Here is an 18,394-nt window from a genome sequence, read left to right as displayed (position 1 = left end):
TCTCAAAATAAATACTACGGGACTTACAGGACGTTACCATTATACTTGGATGATAGATTTTCACAGTAAAAGCCCTATTTTTTTGTGTGTGTGGAATGTCCAGTATGCTTTAACCACAGACAAAATAAAAGATGGATATATCTTCCAGGTCGGAAAAACAAAGCCCATGTGGAAGTGTTGAATACTCTGAGAAGGTGATAACTTTCAAAAACACTTCCAGTTCTATAGAAGTCACAAAACTGCTTTCTAACTTGAACTCTGCCAACAGTTTCCTGCTGAGTTTAAAGGCTTGGCCACTCATGTGGGGTCCTATTGAATAATAATAATTTTTAATGAGTGTATTTTGTAAATCGTTGTCATATTATGTCTCAAAATAAATCTGTGGTGTGAAACCACAGCTCATTGGCAAACAATTTCTTAATCTCAAGTCCTTAGCCAATGAGCACAGTTTCACAGTCAGTCATCACATCACATCATTTTTCTTTTTCTTTTGGAAACCAAGATGGTGATAGCAAATCTCAAGGCTTCACAAACCGGTGGGTGATGCTATGGTAGCTATGTGCATCTTTTATACTCACTATGGCTTAAATGCATTTGAAATTTCCAAAATAAAAGCCCCCCCACTCAGGTATGTCAGACAGTGCCCCCCCAAAAAACCCCTAAAATAAATAAATAAATTAAGTCCCCCAATTTTAAAGAATGCTTTAAAATGTGCTTTTGAAAAATTAAAGCCACCACTTACTTGTTGAATATCATGAAATTGCTTTCACACTGAAGAATTTTCAAAACAAAACAAAAAACCCCACAACACAGTTTTATAACCTATGTCCCTCTTTTCTATGAAGTCTATGGACTAGGACACAGAGTTTAACATCGCTTAATTGATGTCATTTAAGGTATTTAATTAAAGAAAAAAAGATGTTCTGCCTAGCTAAGTCTTTCACAATACAACACTGTATCCATATTTTTCCTAATTGATAACATTATGATTTTCAGTATTGAAATTGTGCAGCTGTCATTTCACTATTTCACATATCTGGGATCACTGCTCTGTTCCTGAGGTTTCCTTCATTTTTTCCCTTTAAATGGATTCTGAGGGGAGCTTTTCCCTTATCGAGATTGAGAATCTAAAGATAGAGGATGTTGGATGCTGTACAAACTGTAAAGCCCCTTAAGGCAAATGTGAATACAGAGAATAACATTTATGACAATGCTAAACCAGGAAAGAAAAACTATTGCGTCACTGTACCAACAGGAACTTAAAAAAATACAACAAACAATATATTTATAGTTTTGCAATTTTATTCATCAAGCGTCAGGTCTTGCATACAATCTGGCAGGTGTAAGAAAACTAACAATGTGGAGGAAATTACAAAAGAAAACAGAAATTTAGAGCGTGTGTGTAGAGAAAAAAAAGATCTGTCAGAATCAGATGAAGACCTGCAATCGGTTATTTTGAACGATCATCAAACTGCCTGAACAGAGAGGCTGCCATGTCAGATGTCGCTAATATGTGGTAGCGTTTAGTAAGAGCTTTCCCAGGCACTTCAGATAAAAGGCAAGACCCACTAAATCAATTCGCTATGAGGGACACATGAACACGCTGCTGCTTCCTAGGCTTTTACATCCTGCCCATTCACTTGCTTAATCCATCTTTTTTTTTCCCATCTCTCCACTCATCTTCTCATATTGCACTTATCACTGTCCATATCTAATATCTATATCCACATTCTCAATCCATTCATCTATTAAAACAAGGCGTTGTTTTACACAGAACTTGTTTCACATTCAAGTCCAGCGACCAACTTGTTTCATCATTAATGTGTACGTCATGTTTTTACCTTCGCTCTAACAATTCTGGTCATTTTATCATTTATAACTTAAAGCAGACCTATCATGCTTTTCCTTTTTGTTATGCATATGCCACTGTGCTAATGCCAAAACTTATAATAATGAGGTCACTGTTTTTGCAAGCAATTCATGTGAGCCAAAAACTCAGTTTTATACATGTCAGAGCCCACATATTCCTTATGTGGGCTTAAAGGGAAGGTCTGCACAAAGGTCACACATTTAAAAAAAGGTGTGAATCATGTAAAGCTACTTTAGCAGAGACCAAGACTAAAAAATATGAATTTGGAAATTTGCATAATAGGTCCTCTTTAATAAATTTGAATTCCCCAGTAGTATTTAAACCTCAATTTCTCAGATGCTTATGACCACTTGAACTCTAAATAAAACCCTGTGTCCATCAAGTGAATCAAAACAGACCACATTAGTGTTTTACGGCCAACTGAGCTCCATAAAGCTACTCCTGCACATGCTCACACATTAGAAATGAATGAAATGGTAGCATTAAGAGACAGCTGCAGTTCTTTTAAGTGCTGGTGTGCTGTTGTAGGAACGATAACGTAAGCGAGAAAGATATACGGTCAGTGACAGCAATGTGTGCCATGGTGGGGACCTTTTTTTTTTTTTTTTTTTAAAGGTCTCGGAGTCAGACTCCAACTTTTTGTGGAATCATGTTTATCGCAGTAGATGTCACATAAAGGATATGTTCAGTCTGAAAAACTGGGGCTGCTTTATCCATATATTATTTTGGAGACAGCAGAATTCTTGTGGAAGAACTTATAAAGGGAGTATAGTGTAGTTTAACAGAGCTTTAGCACCTCTCTGTCGTTGATATTTGCAAACCCTGCCACATTTTTCCTTGTCAACACAGGCGCTCCTAAGTTTCTATGTTCTTTCTTCCATACACTAGTGAAATCATGTCTAGAGAAGAACGCACTTGGAGGATTTTTTCTCTGTGCTGCTGGTGATTTTCACCTGTTGACCTCTGGGGCCCTGACAAACAAACAGACGAAAAAATTACGTTACCGTCATACAGTATGTAGAGCATGCAAAATTACTCTTTATAGCGCTGCATTACTGATCTTGTGTTTTGGCTTACTGGCTTCTTGCTGGATTGTTGTAGTATGTCTCGTGCCAAAGCCAGAAAAGACTGCAGGACAGATAGATTGAAACACAGAAAGAGAGAAAATATAGGTCTGTTGCATATTAACACACAACAAACATTAACAAAAGAGCTATAATAAAACAAGCTCAATGTATGGAGAAACTGCTCACCTCCTCGACATTAATGCTGGACTTCGCACTGGTCTCAAAGAACCTGATGCCGTGATCTTTGGCCAGCTGTTAACATTAGGAACAGAGATGGTTACAGGAGGACAGGATATGGGTAATAATCACTTCCTGGGTTTTATCTCGAGTAAATTTAGCAACTTTGACCATTTCCCAAGCATTCCTGTCCGCTAAAGTTTAACAGGGAGGAATCCATGCAATATTCTTTCTCAAAATGAAATCTTTGCAAAGTAGCCCCACAAATGATTAATTTTGAATCCATCTACTCATGTGTATCTTACCCTGGATGATAGTTTAACTACCATCAAAGTAAATCTACACCTCTGCTGTTTCATTACAAGTAAAAAAAACGCAAGCGACATCTTACCTTTTCTCCTGTCTCCTTGGAAACTTTCCGCTTTGTCTCAATGTCACACTTATTACCTAGTAACATCCGACTGACCCCAGCTGATGCATTCTGGGAAAGAGGGAATGTGATTAACTGATCAAAATGACTTCAACAAAGTGAAAGAGAGCACAGAGAGCAAAAACCTCAACAGAGACACTAATAGCAGCTGTTTGTCAGCAGAGCGGTTTCTCCCTTTAAACCAAGACCATTTCCCTGAAATGCTCCATTGCCATCTTTCCGCAGTTCGTCAGTGCTGCCGTCTACAGTTTGTTTACAGGCAAAACAAGCAAAACAAATCTCTCAGAGTCGCTGACAACTTGCGGGCCACAAATACATGAAATCATAACAGTTGCTTTATGAAAATGTGACTGAATCATTCATATGTTTAACAGCTGTGAACAGACTGAAAACAGCTATAAAAGCGATTTTCAGTTCAGCTCAGTTGTGATGCTTACATGAAAGTGTTTAAAAAAAACAAAAAGAAAATGAAGAAGGTAAGCAAGTGCCATGTATATCTGTAAACAATGACACTGGTTACGCATTTATAGCTATACTATGTTCTTAATTTTACTTGATGTAAAGATATTGAACACCACGTGTTTGCATATTGTCTGTTTAATTGGAATATTAAAATGGGCAGCATTCACTTATTGAAAAAGCTTCTTATAGTTTTGTAATTAGTCTCATTAGGTTTTATTTTTATTTCATTTTGAGTTTTTGCTTCTAAATCAGTTTAGTTTCAGTCGGTTTGCCCATTTCAGTTCATTTTTTATTTATGGAAAAGTTTCTATTCATTTCAGTTTTACTTTTAGTCTTTGTTATTATTCCTGTGTGTGGAGGGCATATGCCAGTGTCAATAAACACATCTCTCAAGGCAAGTTTTTATATCTTTTTTTAACCAAAGTAACACTCAAGTTCACAAAATCATTTGTTAGCTTTAGCTTGTTTCAAAAGTCTAGTTTTTATTTTACTTTAGTTAATTGATTTTTTTAACATCTAGTTTTAGTTCAGTTTTAATAATCTTGCTTCCTGCATTATCTTTAGTTTTTCTTGAATATCTGAGCAACATTAAAAATCCAACTAAGAGTTCCCGGGTGCGGTGCCTGTCCCCAGCTGCCACTGGGTGGGCAGAGGTCCAGCATGGGGCTAACAAAAACACATATACACATGCTTGGTCAAATCTACACCTATGTCCAATTAACAACCATCGGTCAACCTTATTTCAAAGGACCAGAAATCTGTGGACTGTGGGAGAAAGCTGGAGCCACAGGGAGAAGATGTAAACTCCACACAGAAAGGTCCCAGTCGACCAGGAGGTTCAAAGCACCTTCTTGCTGTGAGACAACAGCGGTAACTTTCCTTTCATGTTATGCCCTTGTTAGCGTGGCTCCTAGCTGCTAGCCAGGACTTTAGAAAGTTTTACATTTATCTGAGGTCTCCCACACAGCGTGACACCTAGCCAACATGTGAGTAGAAAACCTCTTCAGTCCTTAATCAACTAAAAGTTTTACTTTGGTTGAAAAACATCATTAACAAAGTGAGCACAAGAGGCCATGCTGGATAGTTTTATGCTGGTTTATGAACAAGAAAGGTTATCCTGAGAACAATCCACATACATAATGGTGTAGAGATTACTGTTTCCTCAGTAGAAGATACAGGAATTTTGCTTCTTTGATTTAAATGAACTGACCAGATAAACTCATTAGCTTTGCAGTCTTGGTCTTTCCTAGTTATCTTTGTCACGGCTAATAGAAAACCGGCTTACTTCTCTGATGCTCTTCATCCAGTTCTGAATGTTTTCAAAGGACTTCTCGTCAGTGATGTCGTACACCAGGATGATGCCCTGATGAACAGAGAACAGACAGGAGAGAGAGCATTTACGGAGTCAGTCAAAGGTGCAGACTGAGCACAAAGAGGCAGTGATGTCAGCCTGATTATCCAGGCCTGATTGTCCTGGAGGCATACTGCGCTCACCATGGCTCCTCTGTAGTAGGCTGTTGTAATGGTCTTGAATCTCTCCTGCCCTGCTGTGTCCCTAGAAAAAGCACACACTTAGAATCAAAAAGGTGCTGCAAGGTCTTTAAAATACTTCTATCATATGAAAAAAACCTGGAGTATAGCAGAATGCAGAAAGATTCATTTGAGGTGAGACACTACAGGCTAAGTTTGCACTAACAGATACATTTTCCCACTAAAATACTTCCACTAAGAATATTTTTTTTTTGCATCACAGGTTTTCTGAAACTATGTGTTAATATCAAAATGTATAAATTTAAACTTTTTTGCAAACTTTTACAGGTGAGAAATGTAAACATTCGATGAAGCCAGGATCAAAGTTCTTGTTTGTGTTTTGCTGGCATCCCAGAGCCGACGGTTTTTATAGAGGGGATTTTGGATCTCTCATTTTTTGTACTCCATAAATCAGAAAGATCTGTCAACAGTCATAAAAGGTTTATTTTCACCGTGTCTTCAGAAAAAAACTTCTATAAATTTGGTTCTGAATTATATATGAGCAAACCTCTCTTTAAAACAAGAAGAAAAACAGCAGAATAAAGAGAATCGCTCAGCAATGATTGGTGTCTGTAGGTGCTGCTGAAAAGGAGAGTTTAGGCTCTAAAATGAGGGGAAAAAAATCATTTTTGAGAAACTGTTTTGTAAAAATCCATACGTTTCTTTGCTGTAATTGTAGACAGATTACCTGCATGCATTAAGAGGAATTTATAGCAAGATTAAACACATTTACGTTTGTATTTCAAATACTTCCTTTATATTGATGTGAAAGAAGGAATCAAAACAGGCCAAATCTGACCAAAAAACCAACAAAAAATAAACGTGTTTTTGTCTGTGCTGGTATTTGACGCTGCTATATCTTCTCTAGCAGCACCCTTAAATGACATGGAGTAGCTCTCTGTGGTGGCCGTGTGTGATGGACTTGGACATGAACCCTGTCATAAAATCCTGATTTGGACAAGAAGAGGGAGGTTCCTCCTTCCTCTCAGGAAAACGAGCCGGAGGCAGTCAGAGGGCAGAGAAAGATAACTCAACAAATCAGGGTCTATCTGCCTCACCATATCACAAACCGTTTGCAGACAAACAACCACATGCTACTTCTTACCAGACTTGCAGTTTCACTTTCTTTCCATCCACTTCAATGGTTTTTACTTTAAAGTCGATTCCTGGGAGACAACAAGGGGGGGGGGGGCAAAGACTGCATTAAATACCCCTATTGGAGACAAAAACTCATACATTGCAGTTGATATGAGTCACCCTCACTAAGGTGGCGACACTGAACATACACCCCCTACCCCCCAGGGTGTTGCCATCCACAAGCAGACATAAAGATCAGACATACAGACCTGCAAACTGCTACAGACTGCTGTGTTTTTGTGTTTTTCTGCTGGATGGACAAGCTGACAGACACATAGACAGTGCGGGGCAGAAGAGGGGGTTGACTGTGCAAAACTGTGCATGCCAGAAAGCCAGCCATTCTTCTGGGAACGTAGAGATGGTAAAAGAGATAGGAATGAGGGTGGGTGGACCCTCTGTGAGCCAAATGAGAGGAATGAGATCTGAGGGAGAGATGGGGGAGAGGGTCAGGGAAGAGAGAGCACACACATTCAGCAGGGAGAAAAGAAAAAAAGGAGAGAGAGACTAAATAAAGAAAAAGAAAATAAGAGAGCGCAGACTAGTTGGGACATGAAAGCAGTCCGGGAAACCAGCTCTTACAGTAAACAGAGGCAAAACGGAGCTTGAAATGTCAGCAAACATTTGTCTTGCTCATATCCCAAGTTTCACAGAAGCCAATCATAAGCTGAAGCAGAAATGTCGCAGACTGTAATTCAAACATTAAACGTACCGATGGTGGAAATGTACGTAGAGTTGAAATTGTCCTCAGCAAAACGAATGATCAGACACGTTTTTCCCACTCCGCTGTCCCCGATGAGTAACAGTTTGAAAAGGAAATCATACTTTTTCGCCATGGTCGAAGTTGTTCTTCAAGCAGAAGTCAAAGCAGGAGCGGGGAAAGTTTGGTCTGTCTCTTCACCGGAGATCTTCTCATCCACCACCAAACGCGTTAAATCTAGATTTCTTTTCCTTGTGACTTAAAATAAGCAATCTCCTGCGAGTGGATCCTCTTCTTTTTCCTCTTTTCACTCTCAGACTTGTCACCGGTAAATTCCGATCCTCCTCCGTGTTGTGTTTGGACTGCGCAGGATAAAGTTGTACAGACTCTTTCAGATCAGCCCTCATGTATTAAAGTTTCATTCCGCTGCAATTAGAGAGTCGTTATTATCCCGTTTACAAGCATATCGGGGTGGAAACAAGTTTATCCAGTCTGCAGAAATACCACTTAAAAAAAAAGAAAACGGAACTTGCTGTCGGCCCCAATCCCACAGCAGCTACGTGTGGGAGAGCTTTATGGGAGTGAACGGTTCACAGTTCGCAGGCACTCACTCAGCACGGACACTAGGTGGCACCATTTGATCAGTAAACACGTGTGTATGGACCGATACAAGTGAAAAAGTTGGTTTAAACAACATGTGCTCTTTCCTTACATCCTCCATGAAATAAAATGATATTAATAAATCTATAATCTATAATCATGGGGTTTTCTTGTTGAGAAATGCTCTTGGATAACTCTAACAGCATTGCTCAACTTTGATTCCTTCTCAGTCATTTGATTATTAAAGGAAATAATCAGGAATTGAGGTTGAAGTAAAAAAATATTCAAAAACAGTAAAATGCTGCTTAAAGTCCTTCTGCATTCATGTAATTCTCCCTCACTGAAGAGTACTTTTACTTAAACCTTTACTTAAGTAACATAATGCAGGGCCTTTACTTGGAGTACGTTTTAAGTGAATACTTTGTACCCTTAATAAGACAAAGCAATACAAAGCTAACATTGTTTATGAAGCTTAATCAAATAACAACTAATGTTCTACATCCCTGCAAGAAAGAGACTGTTGGATATCAGAGTCATCGTTTAAAATGTGACCACCAAGCATGAAAGTTGGCCTCGACAGAAGAATATATGTAAAATGACACTTTCTTAATTCTGCTCAGTGCTTTGGTAGCTCCAGTCTAACCTGCACCACCTACAGGAAGAGAAGCACACTGTAACTTTCCCCAGGTGTCACCTGCAGGTAACAACAGTTCCCCTCTGACTTTCTCGGGTGTTTATGTCTCTAGACCGGAGGTCATTTTAGTTCATACAGGCCGGACCACTAAAGCCAACTTAGATTTATTTATCTAATATCTCTGTTTGTGTGTTACCATCCAACCCTGCAGATCACAGCGGGTTCACAGAGGCACACTTTTTACATGTAAAGTATTTTGGAACATAACAAATTATATTTTTACTGTCCTTTATTTTCCACTCCTAGTGGATGCTGACATCATTACATTGAATTTATTTTACTGAGTGAAAAACAAACAAACAAACATGTTTTTAAAGACTTCTTTATAACGACACTTTGAAAAATCGTGCAGATGGTCGATTTGGGGCATTTGATAGCCCAGTCCTTGCTCCCCTGACTTATAACAAAAATTGTTAACTTGAGCATATTCAGACGGACACACTTAAGGATTTAAGCTCGCGTGTTTCACGTGTAGATGATGAGGGGTCTGACCTACTTTTCAACAATTCTAATTGTTGAAAAAAGTGTTTAAATTACAGGATAATCGTCTGCTTTGTCAAGAAAACGCTATACAGTTAGAAGATTTAATCAAATGCGACAGAAAAACATGAAAATTGTATTCACGGTGTATTTACACGATTAAGTTATTTTCAAGCATTCATTTGATGTTATCTAACGAATAATTTCACGTAAACACCGACGAGTATTTTTATTTTTTCTTCCTCCAGGTCTTCCTCCCAGTCAGTCAGCAGTTTCCGGTACGTGGACAGCGGGTCTTTTTCCGGTGAGAGTCCAAACACGCAGACATGCCTGTAAGTAACAAAAGCTCTTTGTACCTACTAACTTGCCTCAGTCGATAAAGTGTGCTTTTATAACGCGGTTAAAATATTTTACAGCTTAAAAAGTGCGTTTAAAAAAAAAATCCGTCAGCAGTTTTTTTCCCTTTAATGTAAACGTAAAGATGTGAACGAGCGCAATATGGCGAAACACGTGCTCAACGAGCAACCCACGAGGCTCGCTGACAGCACACGGTATCGCTTTAAGTCTCAGCATTGAGTGTATTTAATGTCTTTATTGGGGAGGAAGCTGGTTAATGTCGCGCATTAATGTTAGTCAGCAGTCTGATAACTGGGTGTCGTGCTCGTCTGATTACCTGTGACATATGTTGGGTGTTGTGGGGGTTAATTAAACTCTTAACGATGTTTCATCTGATTGCTTTTTTTTTAACGGCATCGCTGCGATTGCTTCAAGAGTATTCCGATAATTTCATTTTAACACTTTCCAGTTTCCTTATCCGAGAAGTGTATCGAGGTCTCGACCTTTGCCTCGCTGTAACTGAGGCCTACAACCGCAGCAGTTTAATTACATGTTAAAGCACCTTCCGGTTAATTTTTTTTATTAATAATTTATTTATTTATTTTCAAAGCTCGTGTTTAAAATAAAATAAAATGAAAAAAAAGTTGCTTTCCTCCCCCAGCTCGCGAAGGATCTTTTGCACCCAACCCCCGAGCAGGAAAAGAGACGACACAAGAAAAAGCGTCTTGTTCAGAGTCCTAACTCCTATTTTATGGATGTCAAGTGTCCAGGTCAGTTTACTTATGAGTTGTACTTAAGATTTAAATGGAAACATGTCCACTAACAATAAGCACATTTGCTTGAGTTCTGCAGCTAATTACAGTTTTAAATCAAAGTGGTGTATTTCCCATTTGTAAGTCATGGTGCAGGAGAAGTATTTATTTGGGTAATTTAATGTTTTGGAAAACCTTTGAGCACTTCTTCCACTCCTGTGCTACACTTGCCTTTATGTGTTGCCCTTTCATTGCTTCGTTAGTGATTGGGGTGTCAAGTAAGGCATACAGTGACGGTTGTGGCCGTTTGTGACATGAGCTTCAAGTGACTCTTCTACACAAACGGCTGCAACGACACACCAGTCATCAGGAGTACTCCTGACATCATCTTGTTGTTGTTGTTGTTTAACTGGTTTGTGTGCTGTTTGCAGGGTGCTACAAGATCACCACAGTCTTCAGTCATGCTCAGACTGTAGTTCTGTGTGTCGGCTGCTCCACGGTCCTGTGCCAGCCGACAGGAGGGAAAGCTCGCCTGACAGAAGGTACAGGGAAACCAGAAATCTCAACTATATGTGTAGAACTACACAAATGGCGAGAGGGGGGTGGTGCTTAAAGATTTAAATTTGGGATTCTTTTGGAGGATTCTCTAATGGCAACGATAGAGAGGGGAAACAACTTTTAAAAGCTTGTTTTTAAAAACATTTTCAGGAGTTTTTGTCTAAATCTAATATTTTTTGCATTTGATGCAAATTTAGACGGAAGCTACTTTTAGCTGCCCCCATGTTTGTTTCGGCAGAGTTGTGTTGGGTGGTGTTCTTCCTGATGTAATCTAGATTTGTCTCCCCTCTGGGGTGACGGTTGCTCTGGATTGGCACTACGTAAATAAAACTGAATTATATTTTAATGACCCAAGGCAGAAGCTTTTCCCTAAATCCCCAGATTTTGTGGCCGGAGATGAGTGGTCGAACTTGACTGTACACACGCTCAGTTACTCTTTCACATTTGCCTTTGTGTTGCCCTTTCATTGTTTTCTTCATGAACAGGGTGTCAACTAAGGCATACAGTAACTCTTGTGGTTGTGAGAGGAATTCATCATCACTGATCTATTCCTACACAATCGGCTGCAAGCACAACGTTTCATTTACACACATTTTATTTTATTTTTTTCAGATTAACAGGTAGGCCCAGTATAGATTTAAGGTGATAGGTCTCCTTTAAAGAGGACATGAAATGAAATGGGGAAAATCCAGCTGTTACCTGTAATATTTGGGTTTGTAAAGCACTGTATAAATGAGGAGCGATTGGAGGAGAGCCTGTTTGAGTCACCAGGCCGACAAGTTGGAGTTCAGCATTTCCAGCTTTTCCTCATCAGGCCGGGTGTACCGAGCTGTGCAGTCAAGCAAAGCAGATGTTCGCATGATGCGATCAGCACTTTTTTTTTGTGCAATAAAATATTTTCTTTTCCCAACACAGCCAAGCAGTTTATAATATTACTCTACACAAGTCACTACATGTGCGCCACACCAAAAACATAACTATTTCTTAACAAATGCAACTGGAAATCCCAACATTCATCAGCATGTACGCAGGGAAAAAATCTCCACCTTATAGTTTCCTTCACTTACATTTCCTCACTTCTAAACTGAAGTAATCCAGTCAGTGAGATGACGTGAGGAAAATACAAAAGATCTCCAAAAAGTATGGCATCTCTTCCTCTGAGCCTCGACTACTTTTTTTTTTTCTTCTTTTCCTTCCTTTTGCACACGTTGACCTATTTTCCCTGCAGACGTGATGGGATTCCTGGTCGTGCTTCGCTAAGAAACATAGTTATATTTGTGGTGTGTATGTAGTGGCCTGGATGTGCTTGGGAAGAGGGAAATTAGTTTATTGCATAAAATAGCGCTGATCGCATCAGCTGATTGCACCGCTCAGCCCGACACCCGGCCCGATGAGGAAAAATCAGTTTCTGTTGGTCCGTTTAACAACCTGTCACCTGTATGTAAATTAGCCTTTATGTGTAGCGTTTCATGTCCTCGGGGTTCAAGGTTCAATTTTACTGATATTGTCATCGTCACAGCCACCCCACGCTGCTGTGGTAACAGGAGCTTCTTAGCAGGAACTCTGAGCAATAAAACCACGAGTGTGGTGGTGATTCAGCCTTTGTGAAGGCAGATGGTAGCATGAGCTTCACTGTTAGGTGAATGTCTTCTTGTTAGGGAGTCAGTTGATACACCTTGCTGCAAGATTGGCCGTTTTTATAGGCTGTCGATATTTATGGAGGATTATAAGGTTATAATATAACCAAGACTTCTCTAAGTGTTTTATAATAAAGCTGTCTTGTTGATTTCTATCAGTGTCTGAGCCACAATCTCTCGCCTCTTTCTTTAGGATGCTCATTCAGGAGGAAACAGCACTAACCTGATCAGATGGGGTTCGACATCCTTGAGAAGAGTAAGAACTTGATGGACATCAAGTGACACTGCCATAGAACTGATGCAGGGAATGGGAATGGCTAAATCATGTAATATAAGAGGGAGTCTATCTACTTAATATGCAGAAAAATGCCTGGCCTTGTTGAGAGACCACCAACAGCTTATATGATTCATTGTTCACTTTAAATAAAGTTTCATTTGATAAATAATCTCATTAGGTATCTTTCAACTCACCATTTTATCTGGAAAAAACACAGCTTTTGTCCGCTGGCAACCCTTTAAAGATGACACGATGCATGTGGGGTTTCTGTTTGTCTTGCATTTGTTTGCATTACACCCTTCATCAACTAAGTAATGATTTACAGGAAGGTGTGGTCAGAGATGAGGCCCAGCACTAGATGCAAAGTTCCTCTGGAAACAAGGGGGCCAGCTCTAGAAAAGGAAGCAAACTGTGGCTACGTCTCAAGAAAGTTGACTTGACTGCAGAGTTTTCTTGTGTAAAAAGGGCACTCTGCATGAATAATTATTAATACATTTCTTGTGTCTTATGTTTTAATGCCACAGTGATGTCAGCACTATAAAGTAGGCGATGATGTCAGTGGCATCAGTGCAGGGTTCCCTCAGTCTGAATGAGGGTCTATTCAGGGAAGGACACTGTTTGCTCTGCTTTTTTTTTTTTTTTTTTTTTTTAAAAAGGAAGTTAATTAAATTTCAATGAACAGTGTGGTTGTGCATTTATGTGTGCTTGCGAGCTTTCTGTGCAAATGATCATGTGGGATGAATTCTTGTCAGGTTGTGAAAAATCAGTTGCTCTGAAAGGGCTGACACTGCAGGAGCAGGTTGTGGCCGCAGGTTACTCTCACCTGTGGTTTACGCTTGCGCGCACGTAGGCCCTGTGCACAGCCTCTGTGACAGCAGTGATTTGTACACTGAATAAATATGAAAATTAAATCAGGAGACGGAGGGATTTGATAACTTTGTTGTTGCTATGGTTACATTTTTATTGTCTTGCTTGTATTGGACACTAACAAATAAAATTATGGTAAACAGGAAATGAGATTCTGGTGTGGCTTGTGTTTATTGAATGACGAACACAGGATAAGATTTGTATTCTATATGATCTCTTTTTAATATTAATGTCACTATCACCATTCTAATTTAATATTTTATTCATACTTTTAATCATATAGTACCCTTATACCACCACTTTTTCACTATTCAAATATAAGGGGTTTAGATTTAATGTGTAGGCTTTTACAAAGGTGCAGTACTTTTTTTTATTTCACTTTTTTTATTTAGCTTTTCTTGTTTGATAAGCTACTTGATACTAACCTATGAATCATTCAATCATAAAATGATACATAACCTGTGGGATTAACCAGTCATGTGTCTGCACAAAACAGACAGCTTTGCAAAGAACCAATTTTAAATAGCATGTTGTTACTAGCAGCAAGTTGAATACCCAATAACCAAATTTCCCTTGTGGGACAATTAAAGGATTATTCTATTCTATTCTAATGAACATGAAACATGCCAAAGATGACATCGTTTGAAAGGAATAAAATAGTATTTCTGCACCAATAAGGTGATTCCCAAAGACCTATCAGTCGTAATCTTGGCGTATCTGTCAGATACAGGCAAATTCTGATCCACCATGCAATACTGTTGTGAAAGCATCTTCAATGATCCCAAACAAACTGCCAATTTATTAGAAGCACCCGAATAAGAAAACACACAACAGAACATCATCATTCATGGATCGACCTCACCAGAGCGTAGACCCCAACCGACATTTCAATAAATCGCTGCATCTATTTTCCATTTTCCTGGCAAAACAACTCACAAAAGCCCCAAACCTACATATCCAGGAAAATAAGTCCAGTAACTGAAAGCCTGTGGTTTTACCATACTGTCACACCTGAGCACAGTAATGATAAGCTTACTGGTTTACTGCAGGAGAACCCATGAATCTGACCACGAGGCTGTCACTGGGGGAGTGGAGACGGGGTCTGAACTCTACTCGGTGAGGTGGTGACATTCAGTGGATTCAGCTGTGGAAATCTACTCAAGAGAAAGTATGGCTGTCACTATGTGGTCATGTCATAAAAATAAATAGAAAAAGAAGAGCCAAACCTGTCCACGGCTGAAAAAGTTGTTTTAATAACAACTTCTCTGAACTACTGAAATTTAACACTAAATATTGATTTACTCAGAACCTCTTAACAGTAACAGGGAGAGAGAGAGGCTAGACTGACTTATTTCAGACAGGATAAACTGAGATTCTGCGCAAAAGCATGGTGTAAGACAAATAAGGATTACTTTGAACTGTGAGTCATGCAAAGCCACTCTAGTATAGCTCAAAAAATAAAACTATGGAGCAGAAAAAGAGCACCATAGGTTAACTCCAATGAATGTCCAGGTTGCTGAGTTTGGATACTTACCATATAACCTCAGTGTCACCAAAGAAATTTCTGCCCCTCACTTATGTCGGTCTCCAGACTGCAATCAATGAATGGATGAATGAGAGAGAATAATTAACTATTGTTTGGAGCTCAGGCATCCACTGAACACTGACCTATATTTGAAATTTTAACAGCAGGAATTTAAATGTTACATCCACAACAATTCCACTTCTTTCAGCTTCCAAAATGAGTCTTTACTCGAAACAATGGAAGCAGATAATGAATGTCTGTCAAAGAAATTACATGATGTCAAGAAGACTGCAGTTCATCTTCCCTCTGTTTTGATTGATTTTTCACTCACGCTTTAGTTTTTTTTTCCACAGTGAATTTCATAAATGTCCTAAGTTGTGGGTAAGTACACGAAGGGCTCAAATAATCTATTCTGTGGATGTTTGCGTGACATACCGATGAAAGCATGTTCTTGCTGCCCATCACCGTAAACTCAACCCCAGGCTGAGTGACAGGGAGCAACACAGATCGGTGGAGTGCCAACAGGTCGGGCAGCACCTCTGGGACACCTGAGAGCAGCTCTGACAGAAAGGGAACTGACCCCACAAAGAGAGGCCCCATCAAGAGCAGCTGGTAACAAACCCCTCCTGAGACAGACACAGTGACTGTCCGTAAACAACTGCAGGGAATGAATGACGGGGGAAGAGTTTGTTAGCAGCAAGCCATGAATTGTCAGGGCTGACTGTAAAAATGCAAAATTGAAGGTAGGGGGAGCTAAAGTGCAACACTAACTAAGCTTTCTTACAAGATGGTGCATAAGAGTGACACATTAAGAGTGAAAGGATGGAAAAAGATGCATGCTCATGGTAATTTTTCCTCACATGCTTTAGTTTCATGTGTGCTTGAAACCCTCTCACCACCACCATGACGTGTTTGTCTGCAGAGGTTAAAAGAGTAGGGACTGTGGAAGCTTCCATTTCACCCAGAAGACAGAGGACATGAGCCCATTGATTAGATACTAGCAGCCTAAACTCTACCCATTTGTGCTCATTAAATTTCTCTACCTGTAGCAAACTTTCCCTCTTCCAAGATGCTATAGGTCTGCCCTGTAACGCCTGATTAAATACCCATTGCTGACCCTTTTGCTTATTAAAGTGTGTCATGCATTCTCCTTCTGGACTGATGTAGAGATGGAAAACATTAACATATTGGGGATTATAGTCACTAAGGGAGGTGTTATTGGCCCTGCTGAAAATCTTTGTTCTGCAAAGTCTGGACACCAAAAACGTCTGTCAAAATCTGAAGTAATCAGCGTCAGGTCATCTCTGAGTGGGAGGCAGAGTGGAGGATGGGACAGGAGGATCGATAGAGAAGGGCAGAAAAATCACTGAAAGACATGGCAGATGACTTTTTATAGTATTGATCTGAGCAGTTTGAATTCTCTTTTCAGCGTTAAATTTGGCAAAATGAGAGCTGCAGTAGAATGAAAAATTGACATGAAAGAAGGCTGTTGAGAAAGAAAGAAAAATCCAGAGCCAGAAACTGTGGAGAAATTAAACGAGCGTACAAGAAAGGCTGTGGGGGTGTGTGCGTGTTGTGAGCGTAGCTCTACTGACCAAGGTTATCGCAGAATAGTGACTTATAACAAAGGAAAGACGGGCTGACTGGGCCCTCCCACGCTGTAGCAGAAGCACAAACCACTCTGGTGAGACACAGTTCATCTGTACACATATGTCTCTTTGTTTGAGTTTTCCCTTTGCCAAGGCCAAAGTCATTACACATCATTAGTATACCCTACTTAATTAACTGACCTGAACACTTATGAACAAGGTCTGGCTGACCCTACGCCTCCACAGCAACGACCTCCAGCAGAGGAGAGTCAGTGTTTGAGCCACTAGTCAGCATCCCCTGGGAGCCCACAGTGACAAGTCGTGTCCTGTCACATGCTGACACAAAGCGTGGCGCACAGGCCAGATGGCATCTCTGGGACACAAGACAACAACAACACACAAGTTATGTCAAACAGACTTCTGGGTATTTTTTTTGTCAGTGTCCAAAATGTATCCCAAGATTTTATTTATTTTTGTTAGCTGAAAGTAACCAGCTGGCACGACTAAAACTCAAAAATGGAAGAACTGTTTATTTCCAGATGAATGTTTTAATTGTGTTTGGCAGAATAACTGGGAGAAAATGTGAGAGAAGAAAGATTAAGAAATGATCCATTCCAAAATGGAGGTAGTAATTGTTTAAAACACAATTGCAAGCACTCTCAGTTTAATTTATTATCATATGGACACTTAATATCGACAAATGATTTTATTATCATCCAGTCTTCCCCACTCCTGATTGTTCTGCCACTATAATAGGGACTGTTTACCTTAAACCTTATAACAAGAGTACCTTAGTCATACTGTGCTACAGAGAGAGCTAAAATCTTTATATGTGAAGGTAAAAATGTGGTAAAGAGGATGAAATGTAAAAGCACAGCCCCCTGCCAGGTCATGTCAGGAAAGCTAGTTTCAGGTGTTGTTGTTCTTTGCTAAATATCTTTTACTATCGCAGAATAGTAACCCCTCACGTCCACAGTCACAAAGTCAATGAATTAGTAAACATATGCTTAATGATACACAGCTTATTTTAAAGTGTTTTATGTAAAGTCAAGTATTGCAATTCTGCATTTGAGCACCAATTTACGCATTTAGGCTCATCGGGCTTCATTAATTTGTTCATTGTTTATGCCCACACGTCACAGATATCTGGGACCTTTCCATGCAGGGAAGCACAAAACACACAACAATAGGCAGTTTACCGTCTCCAGTCCACCTGACCTACATTTGTCTGGAAAGTAAGAGAGCACCACAGCAGCACACCGGCAGAGAGACAAGCATATCAAGAAGAATGCTACAAACAAAACACAACACAGACAAAAATGGTCACAGTCACAGTATACTGTGCAACAAAGACAAGCGTATTCATGTATTTATCCTAAATTTTGATGTCACCCCTCTCAGGAAAATAACTATAACCTATTGTGCAATCCAAAACCTGGAACAGTCACATCTACAATTAAAGGGAACTTTATTACAAAATAATAAGAGAAGTCTTCACATAATCAAGTTCACTTTTCTCACATTACAAAAATTCCATCTGATGAAATGTGAAAGCTCGTGCCCCTGGCAGGTCATGTCAGGAAAGCTGCAGAGGTCTCAGGTGGTTGTGCTCTGCTAAACATCTTTTACTATCTCAGAATAGTAACCCCTTACCTCCACAGTCACAAGGCTGCTAAATTAGTAAACATATGCTTAATGATACACACACA

General features: G+C 39.6%; 2 protein-coding genes and 2 non-coding genes across 6 annotated transcripts; 3 read left to right on the top strand and 1 right to left on the bottom strand.

The window, feature by feature from the left end:
* Nucleotides 1-1,284: 1,284 nt before the first annotated feature.
* rab13 (RAB13, member RAS oncogene family) lies at nucleotides 1,285-7,953 on the bottom strand. Its single transcript, XM_026183976.2, has 8 exons — nucleotides 7,383-7,953; nucleotides 6,642-6,702; nucleotides 5,501-5,561; nucleotides 5,292-5,369; nucleotides 3,506-3,595; nucleotides 3,124-3,189; nucleotides 2,948-2,998; nucleotides 1,285-2,841 (listed from the first exon to the last, which is right to left on the bottom strand). Exons 1-8 carry the CDS (start codon nucleotides 7,504-7,506, stop codon nucleotides 2,770-2,772), a joined length of 603 nt encoding a protein of 200 aa, XP_026039761.1. The 5' UTR covers nucleotides 7,507-7,953; the 3' UTR covers nucleotides 1,285-2,769.
* A 638-nt stretch (nucleotides 7,954-8,591) lies between these two features.
* Nucleotides 8,592-13,718, top strand: rps27.2 (ribosomal protein S27, isoform 2). Of its 3 annotated transcripts, none has more exons than XM_080308314.1 (5): nucleotides 8,592-8,670; nucleotides 9,393-9,476; nucleotides 10,142-10,250; nucleotides 10,664-10,774; nucleotides 12,621-13,718. In XM_080308314.1, the coding sequence occupies exons 2-5, from the start codon at nucleotides 9,471-9,473 to the stop codon at nucleotides 12,647-12,649; spliced, it is 255 nt and encodes an 84-aa protein (XP_080164440.1). In that variant the 5' UTR covers nucleotides 8,592-8,670; nucleotides 9,393-9,470; the 3' UTR covers nucleotides 12,650-13,718. The 3 variants fall into 3 exon arrangements, with proteins under 3 accessions (XP_080164440.1, XP_080164439.1, XP_080164441.1); XM_080308313.1 differs by lacking the exon at nucleotides 8,592-8,670 and adding an exon at nucleotides 8,673-8,850; XM_080308315.1 differs by lacking the exon at nucleotides 8,592-8,670 and having other exon boundaries at nucleotides 9,387-9,476; nucleotides 12,621-12,683; nucleotides 13,030-13,718.
* LOC113032883 (small nucleolar RNA SNORA13) lies at nucleotides 10,461-10,592 on the top strand. The gene has a single exon (XR_003273955.1). It is a non-coding gene; the product is annotated as a small nucleolar RNA SNORA13 (small nucleolar RNA).
* LOC113032884 (small nucleolar RNA SNORA13) lies at nucleotides 11,236-11,367 on the top strand. Its single transcript, XR_003273956.1, has one exon. It is a non-coding gene; the product is annotated as a small nucleolar RNA SNORA13 (small nucleolar RNA).
* Nucleotides 13,719-18,394: the final 4,676 nt, after the last annotated feature.

This window comes from Astatotilapia calliptera, chromosome 11, assembly GCF_964374335.1.
Source record: "Astatotilapia calliptera chromosome 11, fAstCal68.1, whole genome shotgun sequence".
Lineage (NCBI taxonomy): Eukaryota > Metazoa > Chordata > Actinopteri > Cichliformes > Cichlidae > Astatotilapia > Astatotilapia calliptera.
This window is presented reverse-complemented; position numbering and strand designations above follow the sequence as displayed.

What these genes read in the sequence shown, in the direction of transcription:
- rab13 (XM_026183976.2), bottom strand. Translation starts at nt 7,506, where the DNA reads ATGGCGAAAAAGTATGATTTCCTTTTCAAACTGTTACTCATCGGGGAC. An exon ending in CCTACTACAGAGGAGCCATG is followed by an intron (nt 5,370 to 5,500) that starts GTGAGCGCAGTA and finishes TCTGTTCATCAG; the next exon opens with GGCATCATCCTGGTGTACGA. An exon ending in AACAATCCAGCAAGAAGCCA is followed by an intron (nt 2,842 to 2,947) that starts GTAAGCCAAAAC and finishes TTTGTTTGTCAG; the next exon opens with GGCCCCAGAGGTCAACAGGT.
- rps27.2 (XM_080308314.1), top strand. An exon ending in TATGGATGTCAAGTGTCCAG is followed by an intron (nt 10,251 to 10,663) that starts GTCAGTTTACTT and finishes TGCTGTTTGCAG; the next exon opens with GGTGCTACAAGATCACCACA. An exon ending in GAAAGCTCGCCTGACAGAAG is followed by an intron (nt 10,775 to 12,620) that starts GTACAGGGAAAC and finishes CTCTTTCTTTAG; the next exon opens with GATGCTCATTCAGGAGGAAA.